At 57.3% G+C, this 20,298-nt stretch overlaps 9 protein-coding genes across 9 annotated transcripts; all 9 read right to left on the bottom strand.

Moving 5' to 3' along the window:
- Window positions 1-1,344: 1,344 nt before the first annotated feature.
- Window positions 1,345-4,095, bottom strand: LPMP_323990 (hypothetical protein; the record flags this gene model as incomplete). The annotated part of the gene is made up of 1 exon (XM_010703778.1): window positions 1,345-4,095. One exon carries the CDS (start codon window positions 4,093-4,095, stop codon window positions 1,345-1,347), a length of 2,751 nt encoding a protein of 916 aa, XP_010702080.1.
- A 1,683-nt stretch (window positions 4,096-5,778) lies between these two features.
- Window positions 5,779-6,645, bottom strand: LPMP_323980 (hypothetical protein; the record flags this gene model as incomplete). Its single annotated transcript, XM_010703777.1, has 1 exon — window positions 5,779-6,645. The coding sequence occupies one exon, from the start codon at window positions 6,643-6,645 to the stop codon at window positions 5,779-5,781; it is 867 nt and encodes a 288-aa protein (XP_010702079.1).
- A 981-nt stretch (window positions 6,646-7,626) lies between these two features.
- LPMP_323970 (hypothetical protein) lies at window positions 7,627-8,193 on the bottom strand (the record flags this gene model as incomplete). Its single annotated transcript, XM_010703776.1, has 1 exon — window positions 7,627-8,193. The coding sequence occupies one exon, from the start codon at window positions 8,191-8,193 to the stop codon at window positions 7,627-7,629; it is 567 nt and encodes a 188-aa protein (XP_010702078.1).
- A 1,048-nt stretch (window positions 8,194-9,241) lies between these two features.
- On the bottom strand, window positions 9,242-9,793 carry LPMP_323960 (hypothetical protein; the record flags this gene model as incomplete). The annotated part of the gene is made up of 1 exon (XM_010703775.1): window positions 9,242-9,793. The coding sequence occupies one exon, from the start codon at window positions 9,791-9,793 to the stop codon at window positions 9,242-9,244; it is 552 nt and encodes a 183-aa protein (XP_010702077.1).
- Window positions 9,794-11,180: 1,387 nt separating this feature from the next.
- Window positions 11,181-12,260, bottom strand: LPMP_323950 (hypothetical protein; the record flags this gene model as incomplete). Its single annotated transcript, XM_010703774.1, has 1 exon — window positions 11,181-12,260. One exon carries the CDS (start codon window positions 12,258-12,260, stop codon window positions 11,181-11,183), a length of 1,080 nt encoding a protein of 359 aa, XP_010702076.1.
- Window positions 12,261-13,171: 911 nt separating this feature from the next.
- Window positions 13,172-14,905, bottom strand: LPMP_323940 (hypothetical protein; the record flags this gene model as incomplete). The annotated part of the gene is made up of 1 exon (XM_010703773.1): window positions 13,172-14,905. One exon carries the CDS (start codon window positions 14,903-14,905, stop codon window positions 13,172-13,174), a length of 1,734 nt encoding a protein of 577 aa, XP_010702075.1.
- Window positions 14,906-15,521: 616 nt separating this feature from the next.
- On the bottom strand, window positions 15,522-16,196 carry LPMP_323930 (hypothetical protein; the record flags this gene model as incomplete). The annotated part of the gene is made up of 1 exon (XM_010703772.1): window positions 15,522-16,196. One exon carries the CDS (start codon window positions 16,194-16,196, stop codon window positions 15,522-15,524), a length of 675 nt encoding a protein of 224 aa, XP_010702074.1.
- A 1,330-nt stretch (window positions 16,197-17,526) lies between these two features.
- CKS1 (cyclin-dependent kinase regulatory subunit) lies at window positions 17,527-17,826 on the bottom strand (the record flags this gene model as incomplete). The annotated part of the gene is made up of 1 exon (XM_010703771.1): window positions 17,527-17,826. The coding sequence occupies one exon, from the start codon at window positions 17,824-17,826 to the stop codon at window positions 17,527-17,529; it is 300 nt and encodes a 99-aa protein (XP_010702073.1).
- Window positions 17,827-19,572: 1,746 nt separating this feature from the next.
- LPMP_323910 (kinetoplast DNA-associated protein, putative) lies at window positions 19,573-20,004 on the bottom strand (the record flags this gene model as incomplete). Its single annotated transcript, XM_010703770.1, has 1 exon — window positions 19,573-20,004. The coding sequence occupies one exon, from the start codon at window positions 20,002-20,004 to the stop codon at window positions 19,573-19,575; it is 432 nt and encodes a 143-aa protein (XP_010702072.1).
- Window positions 20,005-20,298: the final 294 nt, after the last annotated feature.

The following is a 20,298-nucleotide window of genomic DNA, read 5'->3' as shown; positions in this document are numbered from 1 at the left end:
GTGGGGGGGGGGGGGGCGCAACGGCTTGCAGATTTATTTTTGCACTGGAGGCACATGTCGTAGGGGGTAAATATGCGCGAGAGATACTAAAAGGGGGCACCACAGCCTACTCTCTCTCCTTTCGTTATGCATAAGGCGCATCACAGAGGTGATTTTACGGCAAAGTCAGAGGCACAGAGAAGACAAGCACACGTAGGCCTAGATGTAGACACCTAAGAACGCACCAGAGAAAGCGAGCGTTGGCAGCTCAGCATGAGCACCGCGCGGGTTGTATATGTATGAAAACACAGCACATAGGGGCAGGGTAGTGTGAGTGTCGGCACGGTAGTCCGTACGGTGGCACGTGCGTATGTGCGGCACACACGACCGAACAACCGCAATGCACCCGCATGTATGGGCGCGTGTGTGCACACCAATGCGTCAGTTGCGGGGTTGTGTTGTGGGCGAGAACCGCGGGTGGTCATCACCAGCCCCGGAAATCAGTGCAGTCAGGTCGCCATCAGCGAAGCAAACAGAAAATTAGGCAACAGGCACGTCCAGAACAACGATTAACAATGTAGCAAACAAGGAGGCGGAGAGAGGTGCATGAGAGAGGGAGAGGAGGCGGGTGCTAAAGCGTTTGTGTGTGCGTGTGCGTATGCATGCGATGCACTCGAGCACTCGCGCGGGCGGCGATGTCTACGCTCGGGAGAGTAGTTCACACTCCTCAGCGATGCTGCACCTCTCTCTTGAAATGAGCCTCTGCCGCTCCCATGCCTGTACCCTCACCCCTCGCTTTCAGATCCAACATTCACTCGACTACCCAAGTGTGCAGGCAGAGAAAGAAAGAGAGTGAGGGGGTGGCAAAGCGGACGCCACCGACCCACATGCATCTACACACACACACACAGAGTAACCCCACTGTTTGCTAATAGCGAGAGTGGCGTCGTTTTGGCTTCTAGCGTGCCTCTGTGTGTTTTTTTCGCTTTGTTTCCTTGTGGTTTGTGGATGATCAGGAGAACAGGGATAAGGGGGCCGATGCGCGTTGTGCACTGTGTGCACATCCGAGCAGGCGTGAGCGTGCGTACCTGCCTCTTTGTATTCACAGTCGCTTCCGTCTCCAAAAACCGTGTTGCCGCCCACACACCACCACCACCACCACCCGCTGTGATGACACACACTAAAGCAGTGGTCCACGCAAACACAGCCCCCGAAGTACACACGGACAGACGCGCACAGCATAGCAGAAAACCAGCGACAGGCACGAGAGAAGACGCCAAAAGGCTCCACCCTCCACCACCATCTATCAACTACCTCCATACACGCCACGACACATGCAGATTATATGCGCTCTTGAGAGTGTCCTCATCGACACAAGGAGTGAATGTACTTGATATGCTGTGCGTCCGAATCTCTTTCTTTGTAAGCTCGCTCCGTCATTGCCGTCACCCACTGCGGCAGTTGCACCATCTCTTGCTTGCAAAGGAGCCTGTCCTTGGCGTGCGCAAGCCGACTAGAGATGGGTGTCCCTACCGGCAGCTCCATTGCTTTCTGCCGGGCTGCTGCCACTTTGGCGGCGGTTGGCAGTGGTATCGGAATGCTGTAGGCGTGTAGGTCAGCGGCCATCGCCGCCGTGGTGACCTCCGGCATCTGCTGTAGTGCGTGGAAAGCCTCCTCCTCATGGCGCAAGGCAAGCTCCTCGCTTGAGGTCGTCAGCTCGGCCTGCAGGCGCTGCTCAAAAATTTTCTGAGCCGCCGCATCCAGCGCCCCCTCCGCCTCCGTCAGTTCATCGGCCACCGTGAACACAAAAGGGACCACCACGAGTAGCGCAGAGGCAGCGGCGGCCGACGGCACGCCAAATCCGCGGTGGGGTGCACCGTAGTCTCCATTGTGGCGGGTGCCGCCGCCACGACGGTGCGGGAACTTGTCGAGGTTAGTACGAACCAACACACGAGGATCATTGTACTTTAGCACTGCGCAAGGACTGCGCACCGCCTCGCAGTTCATGGGAGGGTTCACCACCTTCAAAAGAGAGTACGGGGTGTCAGGGTCGATTGGTGCTGCTGTCACGTGCGTATCAGTGGGCAAGGACAGCCCACTGAGACTGCGCAGCATCGCTTCGATCTTCACCATATCGTGCGGGTTGCGCACTTGCCTCTCCGGGGAGCTGACGAACACATACTTGTCTGCCACCATACCAGGCATCGGCTCCAGTGTTGCAATGGGAACGGAAAGGCGCACCACCTGCTCGGTGCACTCGTACCGGGATACATCCACCGCGCCCAGCTCAAGGCGACGCCGCTTTGGGGACCCGTTCAATGAGTCCGTCACCCTACTGCCAGTAGGAGCGGACTCGCTGTGCACATCACCTATTTCCGCTTGGGGGCGCTCGAAGACGCGATGAAGCTCACACTCCACCACAACGTTCTTGGAAGACAGCGGGTCAAGCTCCACGACGCGCACGACCTTGTCCGTGAGCGCCTCTGCCCCCGCCACCTCATCACATGCGACCGGCTGAGAGAGGTAATACACGCCGTTCAGCATCATTTTGGCGGCCGCGAACTCGGCGCTGTCCAGCGCAGCCCCATCCACAGCGCTGTCCTCTCTTCCCTTGAACGTCAGCATGAGCGGCGCAGCTTGCGTTATGTTGCTTGTCAGGGCCTGTATCATGCGCAGCCCGCCATCCGTCACCAACACATGCTTGCCGCTAGGCAGCCGAACAAGGTTACGCACCTCGCTGCGGTCCATCACATCGACATGATTGCTGACAAAGGTGCCGTAGGCTCCCTCCATCTCCTGGAAGAACGTCGGCTCCTCCATGTCCACAAATTCCAGGCCGGGAAAGTCATCCTCGGCGAAGAGCGGCGGCACGCACTTTGTCGCGTCGACGATCTCCACGCGGGTGCCGGGCCGAAAAAGGCCCTGCGCTGCCGCTTTGCGCTGGTGGTGCAGTGACCGCTGAAGCTCCGCCTTGACCTTTTTCTTCTGCGACTCGACACCAGCAAGCAACTCGCCTAGAAGCTTCGCCCGCAGTTCGCGTTCGCCGCGCTTGCACGCTGCACAGATCAGTGTTTTATGAGCTAGCGAGTGGCCTTGCTCCTGTGCCTCAAAGCACGACACCGCGAAGACACCGAGGCACCGCGCGCACTCCGTCTCGTACGACACGGCGCACGGCAGCTCGGCGTCGCGGCACACGCCTTTGTAGACGTGGCGCACCACACCGTAAATGGGCTCGAGTGTTTCCTTATTCATCCCGAGTAGCCTCTCATGCGAGCATGTCAGCGGCACCTCGACCACCTCGAAGCAGTTACATGGAGCACCGCACTCCAGAAGGCACTGGTGGCCGCAGGGGAGGGTGGCACCGCAGGCGTACGAGCACGTCAGGTGGTCCTCCCCATAGTGACAGGTGCGCGTGCACATGTGGTCAGGGCGACGGCATGTGTACGGGTGCAGGCAGAAATGCTTACAACAGGGCTCGATGCGCGTAAGACCATACTCGAGCTGCCGCTGGTTCGGGTGCCTGCTGCAGCACAGAGGGATCGTGGGGCCTACAAGTGAGGGGAAGTACGCGGAGGCCGCATCCATGGCCGCCTGCGTCGTCGTAGTGGCGTCGAAAGAGATGACCGCGCGGACGTCTTCTAGCTTGGTGACGAAGATCTTGTACCACTTCGCCTGCAGCTGAGGCGCCATCCACCCCGCATCGGCACACAGCACAAACGCATCCATCGCCGCGCCCATCGCCTCCGAAATAAAGAGCTCCTCGCTTGCCAGAAGCGGCGCCGACACACTTAAATTTCGGGGCAGCGCATCCATCAAGTAGAGAACTGCTCGGTACCGGTACTTGGTATTGTCTCGTTTATTCAACGCAGGCAGCTCGTGGTGGGCGAGAACAACCGGGCACTCCTTCATCTCCAACTGAGCACTGTGCTGCTGGAGTTCCTGCTGGCACATTGCCTTCCACGAGAATGGCACGAGAATGGCAATGTGTCGCGACTCCGCGCCGTGGCGGCGCATCCATTCAACAAGCTGCATTACCTTACGCAGCCCCTTCGGTACGCCGGCGTCGCGAGTTATCTGTTGGTGCGTCCACAGCCAAAGCGGGGATTGCAAACCCATCGCAAAGGCACGCTGGCGCGACTCAGCACCCGCTTTGCCATAGAAACAGCGTGTAATGAAGTCCTCTGCTTGGGACGCGAGCGGCACAATACCCTCACAGAGGCTGGAGCCCGTGTTCGAGGACATTTATAGGGAGGGAGACAACCAGAACGAACTTAACAGGGGTGCACTGGGAGGGGAGGGTCGGCCGTCGCCCAAGAACAAAAAGGGGAGGAGCACAAAAGAACGGTTCCCGGGTTCGCTGTACGCCCTCGCGCGACGGCAATGGCCAAGCAGTGTGCGCACGACCTCCGTCCTTTGTTATTGCTTTCGCCTCCGGGGCTGCTGCGAGACTGTTGGTGCGTGTGGTGGGAGGGCCACACGAAGTACGTGCAAAGAGGGGCATAAAAGATGACAACAGGATTGGGGGAGAGTGGAACAGTACGTATGCACAGCAGCGAGATAGGAAGAGAGGAATGCATCATGAGGCAAGCGGGCGGGGGAAGGGGGAGGCTGGGTATCTTGGGCTAGCGCCCCCACACATAAAACCAACACCACCACAAGGAAATACAACCAAAGATGGCAACAGCACCCATACACTCATACAGTGTACCTCTTGCTCCCTGCGCCCATCCTTCTCTCCCCCCTCAGTCAGCCAACATCATCTCTCAGCGTGGATACCATATTCAAAGACGCGCACTCGTGATGCGTCGATGGTGTGTGTGGTGCGTGCGGGGGGTGATCTCAAACAGTAGTGCTCTCACTCCTTTCAGATTTGTCACTGCATACACCCTGTCACAGAATTTGGGGAGGGGGTAAAGAGTGGGGGAGAAGACCACTGGTACCTGTTGCCTCCCTTGCTCTGTTTTCTTTGATGATGGGGGCGTTTAACGTCACCGCGCCGTGCAACACCGCTCGAGAAGCGCAATTCAGCTTGGCATCTTCTCGCTTCCCACCATCCTTCGATGAAGAAAGCAAACACCTTAGTAGGGGGAGGAGGAAGAGGAGAGACGAATCAGTCTGGAGTGTGACCCTATATCAGCGACAAGCAGAGAAACTCACGACGCCTGTTGGTCACCCTGCCCACAGTACAGCTAGTGAAATAACGAACAAGAATGCAAAGAGGGTGGATGGGAAGAAGAAGAAGGGGTACAGCGCCGCAAACATGCGCATGTCTATCATCCGACCGCCTGTTGACATCTTTAAAGGGAAAAAGGGGGCGAAAGAAGCCGTCACGCACACCGGCACACAGCGATACATGTGAACACTCAACTCCGCTGGGCATGGCTTGGGTGGCGCAGCAGAATGCAGGGAATGAGAAGCGAAAGCAAAGAAAAATACCAAAGGCGGCAAAGCAGAGGCACAGGGAGACGCCCACACACGCCGCTCAGCCTCACAAGAACATCTCACAGCGCAAGAGGAAGAGAGGACGGACATGAAGCACGCAGGCACAACGAAAAGAGAGACGCAACGTTGCCCGTTCCTTCGTATCCAGTCGCTGTACTGCATAGCTGCTCTTCCCCCTCATCCTTGGTTTCCCTCTCTCGCTCTCTCCGAAGCAGCGGCAACATTCCCCCATCCCCGATGGGCACGGCGGTGCCGCTGTTTGGAGAGCGAGACGAGGCGCAGCCAGTAGCGGGAGCGGGAGAACAAGAAAGCTGGTGCTTTCCCACACACACACACACCTTGAATGGCGATGTCATCTCAGACTCCCTCAACACTCGCGACACGCTTGACATACTCCTGTCTACCCAATGTGGCAAATGAGGACTCAGCGGTGGTATAGGATGTGGTCGGCTGCGCCGAGCTCGAGCGGCCGCGCAGGGTCACGAAGGAGGCGATGTCCTCCAGCGGGTGCTCAACGCTTTCGAGATGGTGGGACAGGCGGGCAGAGCTGCAGCTCTCCTCTCGCACAATGACCTGCATGTACCCCAGCTTCTGCAGTAAATCCTGCACGTAACACTCGGCACGCTCCGCATGCTTCCACAAGTCATCCAGGTGCTGCGTCTTGAGCGCCAGCGAACTTCGCAGACGTACCACCTCAGCCTGAAGCGCCGACATGTCTTCTCCCATCGCCTTTACCTCGGCAGGCACTTCAGGGGAAGAGCAAAGACTCTGTAATGACGAACGAGACGCCGTTGCAGCTGGTGGATGTGGCAACATCGAATCGACAGCACCTTGGGTACTGTCCTGCGTCTTGAGCATCTCCCTAAGTCTCTGGTTCTCGCGATATAGCCCATCCATGCGGCTCAAGTCCTTCTGCCTAATCCACTTATGGCTTGCATGCAAGTCACGAATATCCATGGCAGATCGAAGCATTTGGCGTCGATCGCGCTGCAGCTTCTCGCGCAGTGTCGCATTCTCTTGCAGCAGCGACTCCACCACGGACTCCAGCTCTCCTACCGAGCGAGACGGCGTCAACGCACCCCGTTGGCCGACGGCCGCGCCTACCGAAGCCGCGTCACCTCTACTTGAAAGGGCGTTGACGTCGGCGACTGTTAAGGACACGGCTGCGGGTGTTCTCTGCGCGGCTTCAGAAGGACCATCGCTGCTGCTGACCGCGGCGCGCATTTCTTCCAATGTCGGGACATAGCTCTTCGTCCTCACCTCGCACCGAGGGCACAGCGACATCGTCGTCAGCCGCGCGCAGACATTGCACTGATAGAGGCGGCTCATGATGAGCACACACGAAAAGGGGGAGGGGGAGAATAAACGGAAGGCGAAGGTAATTCTGCGGTGATCAGCTTCGCCTCTCCGTGGCCAAACGTCTCGTGTACAAGAGCGCCTATGACAGGGAAAGAAGGTCGTGCACAACGAATATATCAGAGCGGGTAGCAAAGTGGCTTTGTTGGGGGGTGACAAAGACCCGATGTGGGAGGTGAAAACTGTGAAAAGACGCTGCTCACCTCACCCGGTCGCTAAGCCGGTTGGTTCGAGCACTTTTGTTGAAGAGGGCGACAGAAGAAAGAAGACAGAATGCAGGAAGGTGATACTGTACAGCGTAATGTTAAGAGAAAGAGACAAAACATCACATCTCCCGCACGAGCTTGTGTCCCCGTGCAGCTCTCAGCGCTCCACACGTGTTGTTGCTACTGCGCACCACGGAATAAGTGAGTCTGTGGAGAAGAGAACACGGAGGAGGAAAATGTGCAAATAAGGGAAGGGTGGAGAAGGCAGGTAAATGTGGAACGACCTGGATAAAGCGTCTATACGCTTAGTAACCCGCCTCGTGGGGTCATGTGCTTTGCACAGCAACGGCTTTACTGCCCCACCTCCCCCCCCCCGACACGTTCAACGAGCGCCGTTCCTCGTAGCGCCCGTCCCCGCTCTTTGTAATTGTACATCTTCTTTCGTAGGCTATCACCTCGAGAGACGCTTGCGTAGTGCGACATCAAAGCCGTCGCCGCTTTCTGCACCATAGCAGAGCGCAACACAAAGAAGTGGGAAAGAGAGGGACCGCGCGCCTCTCGCAGCATCAGCCTCGTCACCCGCTGCAGCAAGAATAGATAACGCGCGCGTCACGCATAAGTTCAGCAGGCCCCCCTTCCCTGCTTACGAGCTGTAAATAGAAAAGATGAGGTACAAGATGCAGACAGGAATCATCAACAGCTGATATGCCACACGGAGCCGCCCATCAGTGCGAAAGATATCAACCTCCTTCCAAATCGTAGTCCCGTCGATCAGCAGAGAGCGGTGCTGCACCACGTAGACGTCGTACGCAATCTCTACGCAGCCAGCAAGGAGAAGTAGCCACGAGCGACTGAGGACACACTGCAGGCAAGCAAAGCATCGTACGGAGGCCTCTGCGATGATGAGAGGGTTGATCACGTGCTCTAGCTCCAGTGATTTGTTCATTCGATCCGCGTATTCTTCAAGTATGGTGAGATGAAGCACGCACAGCCCCATCGCTCCGGCCTGCAGGATGAACGCGAGCACCCACGAAGCCATTACGCTCACAAAGTGGCCACATAAAACCAGCAGGAACGTGACATGCAGCACCGCAAACAGGACGGAGCGTTTGCGCTCTCCGCTTGTGTGATGGCTTCGATCGGTGATGAGCACCGGAATCCACTGAAACTGAAGCCTGAAGGCATCAGTGAGACGCTTTGTGCTACTCATCTCTTGCAGGAACACGTTTCTTTCCCACGCGGAAAAATGGGGTGAGATAAAAGCTGAACTGTGAAAATGCGGACTCGCGGCTTGTTGCAGGCTGAGGTGTTTGCGCACGTATGATGAGGTTTCATGCAAGACGCGAGGAAAGCCAAAACAAGCAATAGAGGAAGCACACAAGGTGAGAGCAGCACACAGCAGAGGGAGGTGTCGAGAAGAGAGTGGCACCGAGGAGAGGGGTGCGTGAGAAAGGCAAAAGAGGAACTGAATGCGTCTTCGTACTCGATGTCGGGGGCTCACCTAATGCAGAGCAGCGAGCATCCCACTCTGATACGCGTGTGGGTGTGCCCAGGGGCGTTTTGTTCAGAGAAAAGAACGGTTAACACGTGTTCAGATATCCCCAACAAATCTAAGGCGCGCACAGAAGCGAGACTCCAAAGTTCTATTACACCCTCACCTCAACTTCCTCTCCACAGTCAGGCCGCAGGGCATGCGTGCAACAGCAGCTGGTGGGTCGCTGTCTTTTAGGGCTGGCGTGGCTTGTTACAAGCGTCCACAACGCGAGGAAGTACGCAAGCGCATCCACACAACAAAACGCAGCACTCGGCACACGCAAACACACTCAACGAGATACAACGGACATGGCCAAGATGATCTTCTACAATGGCGAGAACTGCGAGCAGCGCAACCCAATCAACCAACAGCCCCACACTCCGCATCACAGGAGGCAACACAACGCCCCTGCTGTCCTTTCGTCCATTTGTTAGCAACTCGGCCTACAAAGAACAACGACAGTGGCGCCTGCGGTTTCGCCGCACCACTGCGCGTGCCCCTTTTTCCCCCATCACGTGTGCCCACAGACGCCAGCGCGCATTCTTCTGCGAAACGCTTCTTCGCTCTTTACATTTCCCGAAAGGTGTGCCCCCATGCGTGGTGGCGCATGAGGGGTGAGAGAGCGAGAGAAGAGGCGGGGAGGGGGAAGAAAAGACCGTCCATGGTCAGCAACACCATCGCACCACTGAATGCGTATGCGTCCCGTCGGCGTTGCGGCGACGACTCATTCGGAGTACTTCGTGACGATGGAGAACACCATCACAATCAGCAGCACGATAATCATCATCACATCAATGGCTATGAAAACAAAGCCTTCGCGCTCATATAGGGACACCTCGCGCCATAGGTTCACGGCGTCCACGTACAGCTTCTGCTGACGTATGCGGAATAGTGTTACGATCAACACTACAGCATAGAGGAAGGTGCACAGGAAGCTGCGCAAGACGAGCGCCTGAACCACCTGCACCGCACGTAGCGCAACGTACGCATCAAGCAGCGGGTTGCAGGCCCGCTCGCACTCCATTGAGCTCATGCTCTTGTCACTGTAGTCGTTAATGTTAAAGGCATAGATCATGATCAATATGGTCATGACAACCTGGAGAACTGTGGCAGCAATCCAGCCACTGATGAAATGGAAAAGATTACCGCCGAATGCAATAATGGTCAAAACGTACACGAGCAGGAACATGTAGGCCCTCTTGCGGTCCGTCGCCGAGTGCTGCAAGGGGAAGCGAAGGGTGTGAATCACCTCCCTCTGGCTCTCGATGAAGCGCATCCTGACGACCGAGCGGCGAGCGTGTTTGAACGCGAAGTGAAGTAAAAAACACGAGAGGAGTAAGCGGCTCCGTGCAAAGTAACGACGCGACGCAGGTTGTAGAGAGCGCAGAGCGCACAGAACGACACGGGACACCTCAGAATCGAAGTGGCGGGCAGGCAGGCCTGCAGGGGAAAGGGGAGAATGAAGTCAAAGTACACCAAGAAGAGAAAGAACGGGTCGCAATGATAGAAGTGACGGAATGCTGGTGTCACGCAGTCGAGAAGAACGAAAGGGAGCGTTGGTGAAGAGATGAGCCCACGCCACGAAAGGAGTGAGCGCTCACGCGAGAGGTGCGGCAGCAGACGTGCGGGCTGGTCGGTGAGAGATGGACGTGCCTGTGTTACCGAAATGACACGCAGCGGTCCACTCGCACAGAGAGAGAGAGAGAGGAAGCGGCGTAGGCAGCGATGACGGAGGGTTGCTTGCCGCACAAAGACACAGGGTGCTGGGTTCTTGGTTCCCTCTGTGCTCCGCCACTAATTCTCCAAAGAATGAAGGTAACTGCGTCTGCTTGTGTTTCGCAACGTGCGGACCTGCCGACAATAAATGCGCGTCTGCCTGCGTGCCGGTGTCCTCGCTCGGTGCCTGAGGGCGGTCGTGTAGGTGAGCCTGTCGGGTTCCTGTGAGAGAGGTGGGTGGGTACCCGCGTATACGTGAGGCGGGAGGTGACGTTCACCGTTGTAGATGGGATGGCGGCACCATTCGAAAAGAAAGCGAAGTAGGGATATGCAGATCGACACAAACGACAGCGATACGGCGGCGGCGGCGAAGAGTGTGGGGTCGAGGGGAAAGATATACAAGACGCGCGTATGGGGATGTGTCATGAACCGCATCGGTAAAGTGCAGGAGAGAAGGGCAGAGAGAGCGTTCACGAAGAGCAGCAAAGAGAGTTGAAGATGGGGGGAAAGGAGCGGGTTGCGCACCAACCTACTTTGCTCCACGTGCAACGGCACACGTATTCCTATGCCCTTTCACTGAACAGCTGAGAAAACCAAGCCACGAAACAAAAAGGAAGTGACCCTTGCTGCATCGCATTGATGAGGCGACACCGGTCAAATCCTTCAGCGAAACAGGGAAGTACAAGCTTAGAGTCGCGCGGCAGGACTCGCCACGCGTGATTGAGTAGGCGCCACAGAGTAAACCCAAGGCAGAAATACTGCCACGGGGACAGGCAGCCTCGCATGGTAAGCTTTAGAGTTTGAATCAACCTAACAGGAGCTTCTGCGTGACGCGTTTGGGAAGAGAGGGGAGCCAGCAGCAGCATCCACAAGTGCGGGGCGCATCGCACTTATGTACGAGTGTCTCCTTCGCCCTCCCCACTCCAGCGGCGATGCCTGTCGCCTCCTCAGTCGGCCGCAATCGTGCCCGCCTGCGTCGGTCTCGCGTAAGCCTCGACTACAGAGCTGTGAAAAGCCCACCATGTGATGCTCCGTGCTGCAGTAGCCGCTAGCTGTAGCCGTGGGTTCACGGCGACAGCAACCGGTACATCGCTGTCCTTGGACTGCAGCTCATACAGAAGTCGCCCGTGTCGGGTCGGGTACACCGAATTAGAGTGGCAACCGGCATACACGAGCAGATGCCGGCCTCCAGTCATGGACGAGGTGAGCTGTAGAATGGGCGAGGCGGTCTGATACGGAAAGACGTACTGCGCGCCAATGGCGTCGGCAGAGCCGAGAAAGTGTCGCTTCGCGTCGCCGTGGAAGTAGTTCACAACCGTCTCGTCGCGCTGCCAGTCGTACACCACAACCTCGCCACTCGACGAGGTGAGCAGCAAGCGACTCGCATCGGCGCTAAACTCGAGCCCTTTGCATCTCGTTAGCGACGCTGACGTGGTGAAGACGCGCTTGTTTTCCAGCACGACATGCGGTGCCTGGAATAGGTTGCGTCGATCGAGAAGGGTGATGCGGTGGTCGTCGCCGATGGCGATGCGATGACCGTCCAGGCTAAACTGCACGCAGACTCTACTGCCTACGATAGATCGCTCCGGTGTCGCAGCAATGCAGCCAGAGATGAGAGGGTGGAAAAGGGCTAGCCGACCCTTGGCTGCCACCACCGCGCCTATCACGTCTGTTGCCGGGCACTGAGCAAGAGTGGAGTACACTGGCGTGTTCGCCACTGGCAAAATCTCCGACTCGGCGTCGTTGAGGTACGCCATCTCGCCGAAGAACTGCGACGTCTCCGTGTTGAGAAGGTGTAGGTGGCCGTCCAAGTGAAACCGCGGCGCGACACACACGACACTGCTGGAGTGGGTGTAGCGGACGTTGTGCACGCCAAACGCGTCGCAGATGATCACGTCTGTGTTCGTCATGTTGCCCACATCGATGAGACGGACGGCGTCGTCCGTATGCGCCGACACGAAGTGAAGGCCGTCAAAGGAGAAATTCATCGAGGTGGGCCTCGGCTCGTTGATGCCAGTGTAAAACATGGACGCCACCTCTATTGGTACTCCGCCCACGGCGGTCGACTCAGCAGTTCCACCGCTGGAGGGAACGGGAGGACTCGCGGTAGTGAAGCTCATCTATGGTGCTGAACACAGCTGGCGATACCGGTATTGTTTCGCTTCACTTTTTGTGCAATGGTCGGCGCGCGACTGTGCGCCCCCTCGAGTGCGCCCCTGTGTGAGCGGCGTTTGTTTACAGAGCAAAGGGGAAAAAGCAGTGCCTTACTGGCGATGGGTGACTCTGAGGAGCATTATTTCCCGCGTTTCGGCATGTCTGCGGTCTATGGACCCTCTCTGCGTAGGTGCAGGTGTAGGTGCAGGCAGCATGAAACCTCCTCCCCCTTTGACGGGGTACCTTGCATGGATGAGGTGCTGTCAAAAGCCGCGCATGAGGATGGAGGGCGGCCGTGCGGCGGAGTTCAGAGACCAACAACGTGGCAAATGGGGGTAGAACAGTGGCACCTTTTGAGCGATACAGAGCGCTCCGCAATGCGATCCGCATTGCTCGATCCATGCACGCTTGCCTCGACAAGGCGACCGCCTACCCACCCCATCCAGCCTTGATCGCTGTCGTACACTCGTGAAGTGGCACAAGCACTTCTTCATATGTGGATGTGACGCCACAGCTGTGAGCGATGGAGCACAAAGGACGAGAAGGGACTCACGGACGCAGTCGTAGAAGGCGAGCACCGCCAAAGACACAGAGGGCATCTTGACGCACGCGGAGGCGCGGCATTCCGTAGTGTTTTTCTCCCACCCTTCGGTGCGTTGGCAATGCAGCAGGCGTTTGCTGCTGGAGCCTAACACGCCATCAATACTCCCACAGGGTGCCAAACCAGACGGAAGCGGGTCACTGCCACAGAAGAGAGACAAACTCACACAAACCATCACCTCCCCTACCGGTCATCCTCCCTCTCCTCAGAGAGCGGGAGTCCAAAATACGCCAGCGTGAGCGGGTAGAGCGTCACTCTATCGGCATCCACTAACATCGAATGCAAAGCGGGCGCCCCAGACTTTGACACTGTCGTCGACTTTATGCGGGAGACGTGCTGGTGAATCTCAAGACCCATGCGCATCAGGCAATCGTCCGCCGTGGGAACGTGCATCCAGTACGCAATCAGAGGGTCCAGGTAGATGGTCGACAAGAGGTGCTTGTGCTCCGCATGCGAGAGAATGATACGCACGCGTAAAAGAGCACGGAGAGTGTAGTTACGCCCCAGCAGTAGCCGTGTGCCCACCACCGCCCAGACCCGCTGCAGCAGTGCACAGTGGCGATGCAGCGGGTACACCAGTGCGCGGCGTGCAAACGCGACGCACGCGTCGTAGAGCGTGTCGGCCGGATCGAGGTAGGAAAGGGCCGGACTCAGCTGCGTGAGGTTCCATAGCGACTCGCTGCAGCCGCTGCCCTCCGTCACGAGGTCGTCGTAGGCCTCGCTAAAGAGAAGATCGGCAGTCAGTGCCTCCACTTCTGCCTGTGAGGGAGGGAAAAGCAGCCGGGGCAGCTTTAGCCGCATTAGAATCTCTGTCTCGTCTCGAGTGAACTTCAGCGACGGGCGCACTCGGGGAATCGCCAACCGCGTGCGTGGCTCAGGCGGCACAGAAGTCTTAGTGGCAGTTTGAGAAGACACAGCGGAAGCAACCGCACCAGCCACCGTCGCTGATGATGCCGACTCTCGCTCGACGTTGACAACAGGGTGCAGCTCCTCGATGAGTGGCTTCTTGAAGTCGGCAACGTTGCCGCTCCACACTGTGACGGGTCGCGCATCATCGCCTCCGAGAAGCGTGCTCTCCTCCTCCTCTAGCGGATCTGCGTCGCACCGACACGAAGCGCACCCGTCTGCGTCAGGGATACTTGCAACCACCACCTGCGGCAGCACTGGCTCTCTTCCCGGCCCGGTAGTGCTGTCCTGCAGAGCATTCTGAAAGTCCCTCATGTGTGTAGGGACGTACCGTAGCACCTGCGCTACCTCCCCCTCGGCATCCTCGACGGCGAAAAGCAGCGCATCCACGTCAAAGTCGCTCATCTCCGCAGCGAGGCGCAATCGCCGGCGCTCCTCGCGGGTGGTGCACTCGGGATTACAGCGCAGGCTCACCACCTCGCGCACAACATCTGTATCCAGCTTTTGGAAGAGTCCACTAAACGCGTTCGCAAAGCCGTAGCTGCACTGCTCCTCAGGTGCTAGGCTCTCGCTCCTGTCGGCGGCGCCGACTGCCGCAGTGGCATCCGGAGAGGATTGTACGTACTCGGTCTCCTCCAGCTCGTCACCCGCGCCGGTGGCAGCGTCGCTCGAGTTGGCACCGCCGAGGACCTGAATAAGCGAAGCGCGCTGCTTCTCCGTAGCAATGAGGTAGGCCGGGTTATCGAGCTTCGTGAAGACTTCCGCCGCGTCTGCCTTTGGCAGGTACACTGTGAGCACGCACGTCTCCAAGTCGTACGTAGCCCGCTCTCCCCTGCCCTCCCCCAGGCATTGGTCAAAACGCAGGCGTAAGTAGTACGGGGAGCAGTAGAAAGTAAACTGCGTCTCGTGGATGTCAAAGACGGCGTTCATTACTTTGCAGATGGCGGAGAGGAAGAGGCGAATGACGACGAAGCCGCCTTCTTGACTGCAGTCGAACACCGGCGTGAGCATCTGCAGAAGCAGCTGAGAATGACGGCAGACAAAAAGACGGCAGTTTTAATTATGAAGGAAGAGCACACTAACGTCGAAGTCCGTGTGTCTGACGAGGGTAGTGTAGTTAGTATGCCAGGAACCAAGACATGAGGTCGCTATGAAGCGCAGATGCTGCTGTGCTGAACCGCGAAGAGGAGGCAAGGGGGCGTGAAAGGAAGACGGGAAAGTGGAGGGCGCGCGTAGAGAGTCAGAGGGCGGTGAAGGTGGAAAGTTCCTAGCAGCCCACCGCGCTGCCCCGCGAGTACTCGAGTCAGGCTCATTCATGCTGTATGAAGGGTGTGAGTGGATGAATCGCTTCCCGCGCCGTGCACACACGCGCGCCAAGCGCTACCTTACGCTGTTGTGAAGCAACAGCAATGATTCCCGGTTCACACAAGTGCTACTTTGAATTGGTAACGCCATACACGCCAGTACAGACCTGTATCATCATGGCATCACCATTAGCGAACTGCTTACTTTGCAGGGATTCGCTAGGTAGAGAGTCTGCGCAGAGGCCAGTACGTCTGCATGTCGTCCCCTCCAACCGGTGACAAGCGCATTCATATTCCCCTTGGGTTTGCCCCCACAACACCGCTCATGCATCGCCTCTCTGCAGCAGTGCAATCTCCTTCTCCACCACCGGATTCCGGTGGTCCTTTGAGAAGTGCACAGCAGCGTTGAAGTCCGCAAGCGCCGCTGTGCGGTTGTTGAGCGCCTTGCTGGCCAGCCCTCGCCTGTAGAGCACCTTCACCTTGAGGTCCTCTGGGAGCGCTACCGCGGCGTCCTGTAGCAGCATCGTCGCCACTGCACGCGCCGCGTCGTACTCGTGCATGCGGATGCACACCATTGTCACGTTCGCACGCACAATCTGCTCCGTCTTGACAGCCTCCGTGTCTGCGGCACCAAGGACCGACGTAACCTCGATGCAGTCCTGATAGCCACGCAGTGCATCTTCGAAGCGGCCCTCCTGGAAGGCAATGTTGGCCTCCTGCTTCAGCACGTTTAGCAGCTTCAGGGCCTTGCCTCTGTCCGCTGCCAGATATGGTGACTCGGCAGGGAGCTCGATGGGGACCTGAGGTCCGGGTGTTAAGGCGTCTGCATCGGCAGCAGCGGCAGGCGCACGTACAGGAAACTTGGACGCCTGCGCTTTTCCGCCCAGGCTGCCGGGGCGATCCTGGCTCAGCTGCCTGTACGCAACGTAGCTGAGCGCACCCAGCAGACTGGCAGCCGCCACCGTGACGCAGATGAGTTGTGTTTGGCGCCCGTTCATCGTCGATCTGACTGTCTTTGCAGGTGGTCTTCTCAGAGGCCGATGCGTCCTTGCATGTGTACTTCTATGTTAGTGGGTGGGCTTCTGCTCTGAGAAACGAAGCGGGAGGACAGTGGCGGCGGCCATGCACAGCAACGCTGGCAATCGTTCGCCGGGAAGGGAAGAAGAAGGGCGACTGTCGTACACATTACAGAAGAAAAGGAGGTGCAGGCGCGTGTCGTGAGGCATTTTTCTACTTTCCCGACAAGAAAATCGCTGGAAGATGACGCAAGTCGTGGACGCCGGGCTCTGCACACCTACCCGACACAGACGGCCGCTCAGCCCTCTTAACCGTCGAAGCTGGCACAGTACGGAAGCCACGCGGCAGTTCACGACGGCCGCGCAAGCTGTTCAAAATACGAAAGAAAAAAAAAAGCTCTGGCAAAACGCAGCCGAGCCGCTGTAGCGTACCGGAGAATTGTGCACATACGCACACACGCAACTCGCTCTCATCCCTCGCGACCGATAGACAGTGCAACGGGGGCCGCGAGCGACTGCTGCTATAACATTTTCATCTTCGTCTTGCCAGTACGTCTGTTTGATTTCTGCATTCAGGAAGACTCGCCTACCTTCGCCCAGCAAACCCGCATCCCGTCGCCGCACGCGCCAAGGCGGCTATAAAAACGCAGCCGCACCGTTCTTCGCCTCAGCCCGCCAGCAAACAAAACAATACTGAAGGAACACAGCAAAATACTCGCAGGGCCAAATCAACAGGACAAAGCGTTCCTCGTAAGAAGCCACAATGCACAGCACAGGGAGAAGAAGACACGCACTAGTGAGCAGCGAATGCAACACAGCACACCAACGGAGAACAGAAACCACTCTATGTGTTGTCTAATGGAGGTAGGGGGGAGGAAACCCGGAGGTAAGGAAAAGTGCAGAAAGAGAGAGGGGGAGGGGAGGAGGCTGGGAAAAGGGGGGCCCAGGGCAGATCGATGACGAGTCGGTGAGCAATGCGAAACGGTGAGACAGAGAAACTAATGAGCGAGCATGCAACACACCATGATGAAAGGAGACGATGAGCTTGATCACCGCAGTGAGAGCCAACACGATACAGACTGAGGAAGAGAGAAACAGTCGGAGAAAGAAGAGAGGTGTGAGGAAAGGATAAGCGGCGAGGGCTGGAAAAGGTAACAAGGCGCTGTGCACAGTTTGAGTGATAGTCAATAGCGCCGCCTACTCTTTTTCACGCTTCCCCCCACCGTCAATCGCCCCCTCCCGATCATCTCTCCTGGCGCGCTCATGCGACTGCGCGCCTTTTGGCTCCCGTTCTTTGGTGATTCCTTTTCTCTTACGTCCGAGGACGCTTGAAAAGCAGCACGTGAGGCTCTGGCTTGTGAATCATGTAGTGCACCCACCCTTGCGACTGCTGCACGCCGAGTTGACGCCATTCCATCTCACTCATGAGGCGGCTGGTGGGGACGAGACGGGCGAGATCCTTCGGGAGAATCACATGACGGTACTCGAACACATCATCGTAGTACTTGTCACTGTACAGAATCTTACACTGCAGCTTCTTAATAATGATGAGCGCTTCGCGTTGTCCGTTCGCGTCCAGGGAGAAGAAGTCCTGCGCCGGTTTTGCTGGCATGGCGACGGTAGGGGAAAAAAAAAGAAACGAAAGTGTCGCCCAGTGCGTAAGTTGCACTGAGGAAGAAGAGAGGAGGTGCGCCTTTACGAGCACGCAGCCGGTCTACCTCGATGTGTCCAAGAGAGAATAGACAGGAGTCAAAGCCGTGCTGCGGGCGGTATGAACCACGCTCGAGAACAGAGAGAGAGAAACACAGGCAGGGGCACACAGGTGACTGTATGAATGGAAATGAGGAAGCTGGTATGGCGACAAGAGTGAGAAGGAAAAACGAAAGAGATGAAGCCGAGGGTCCAACAAGTGCGAGGGACCGAAGCGAGGCGGGAGATGGCGCGAGTGAAAAGCGACAGTGGAGCAACCCGGCTCTCGAAAAGGTATAACAAAGACGCAGAAGGAGAACAGGAGTTGGCCCAATGGCAATGCGTCAGTGCGGATGAGTATGCGATGAACGCGACACATGTTCGGGCGTGGTGTGTGTGTGGTGGGGGGGGGGGGGTTGCATGTTTGGCAAGAGAGACGAGTGAAGGGTGAGAGAGAGAGGGCGGGGGACACAAAAGTACAGCGCTCCATTCGGAAAGAAGAGAGATGAGCAAACTGACCAATAAAAGATGAGCGAATTCGGCACCTGCGAAGCGCGCGTCATAATGTATCGCCTTGGCACCGGGAGCCATCGTCCCACGTGAAGGCGTCTCTACGAAAAGAGAGATTGCGCAGCGAACCAGGTTGCAAACCCTGGCGTAAGCAGCACCGAAAGGGGGATCTGCCCACGCACGCAACAGCAGAGAGCATCTGTGTGCTTGTGTACTTGTAGGTGTGGTCCTTCCCCCCCCCCCCGCGCCCCACTCACCCCACAAGCTGGTCTCGCCAGATCAGAGCATCAGCTCGCCACACGCGCGCCCTCCACAAGCAACGCACGCTTCGACATTGTCATTCTGTACGTTCGCTTCTTGTCTTCACCTCGCTGCGGAATTCCACAGCGCGTCAGTCACGACGTTCTAGTTGGGGAAGCAAACAAACGAAAAAAGTAGCACTGAAGGTCGCCGGCGAAGACAGGCATACACCCATGAACATCGTGCCGCCCAGAGATCCGGCGTTAAGCAAAAAAGAGGTAGGAACAGAGGGAGGGAAGGTGGGTGGGACAAGGGTGGCGAGCTAAGTGGGTCGCCGCCTCCGTATAGGGCAAGTCGAGGGGCCCCACTGCACAAAAGACGAAGAGTAAAACACTCATCACTTTTCCCGTTGGCCTCTAGGCGACCGCCAATTCCTCCGCCCCACCCCTGCGCCCGCCCCATGAAATAAATAAATAAATAAAATGTACTCTGAAGAGAAGCGAGAAAAGCGCGGAGGACTGAGAAGAGAAGAAGACTAAACACCACCACAGCCCTGATGGTACTCTCTTCACTCTTCTATCAAGTAAATGTGTGCGAGGTGCGTGCAAGCCAAGCAAAGGGCGAGTTAGGGGGACTGGGAGAGGGAGGACAGAAGGACCGACTAGCAGAACACAGCAGTGTGCAGCAACCGCTCTCTCGCGGCGTTGACTACGCCTGTCGACCCGCTTAAAGTACAAACAGAGCGGCCCATATGCGTACGTGCGCAGCAGAGCTTCACGCAGCCCAGGGGGGGCCTACCACCGCCTCCCCCCTCCTCCTCTCTCACAACTCCCTGCCAAGCCCACCTGCTTGCCCTTGGCTACAGTTCTATGGTAGAGGGATCAAAGCACGAAATACGCGCATTCCTTCAGTGGGTATTCTACTTCAAAGACTTCTTGTCAGCCACCTTTGAGGGCGTCGAGATCGACCGATTCGTCTTCTTCTTCGCCACCTTCTTCTTCGCCGCCGCCTTGATCTTGCGCGCAGCGACCTTGGGGATCTTCAACTTCCCACTCATCTTCAACTCCGCCCACACCTGGGCCACCTTGCGCTGGCGCTGCTTCATGGGCAAGTGCACGAAGCGGGACGCGTACTGCTTCTGAAAGCGGTTGTACGCGTCAAGGGCAGGGTATGTCACTCGGCGCGCGCGCTCCTCGAACATCTTCCGCTCCGGCGTAGAGAGCCTCCGGTACAGCTCCGATGATTTCTTAAAAGGATTCTTGAGACCCTTCAATACACCAGTCTTACCCAAGTGCTTCTGGAAGAGTGAGAAGGGGCTCACCCGACGAAGCGTGAAGCTACGGCGTAGCATGACAAACTTTGCAGCTGCAAGTGCAAGTGGGCTGCTGTTCGAAGGACCAGGGCGTGCTAATGGGAGAGAGGGAAAGAAGAAGGGACCGAGTAGAGGTGAATAGGTGTTTGAGGGATACTCTTGTCTGGCCTTGGACACTTCGGTGCGATAATTCTATGAACTGTACGTGTCTCTCTTGTTGAAGGCTTTCCACTGATGCTGTCGAGTTTGTCGTTTTCCCCTGAGGCCTGCGTGTGGGTGTGTGTGTTGGGGGGAGGGAAGGGGGGTTATGAGGGACAAGACGGAAGGGGTAGA

This window comes from Leishmania panamensis (assembly GCF_000755165.1).
Source record: "Leishmania panamensis strain MHOM/PA/94/PSC-1 chromosome 32 sequence".
NCBI lineage: Eukaryota > Euglenozoa > Kinetoplastea > Trypanosomatida > Trypanosomatidae > Leishmania > Leishmania panamensis.
This window is presented reverse-complemented; position numbering and strand designations above follow the sequence as displayed.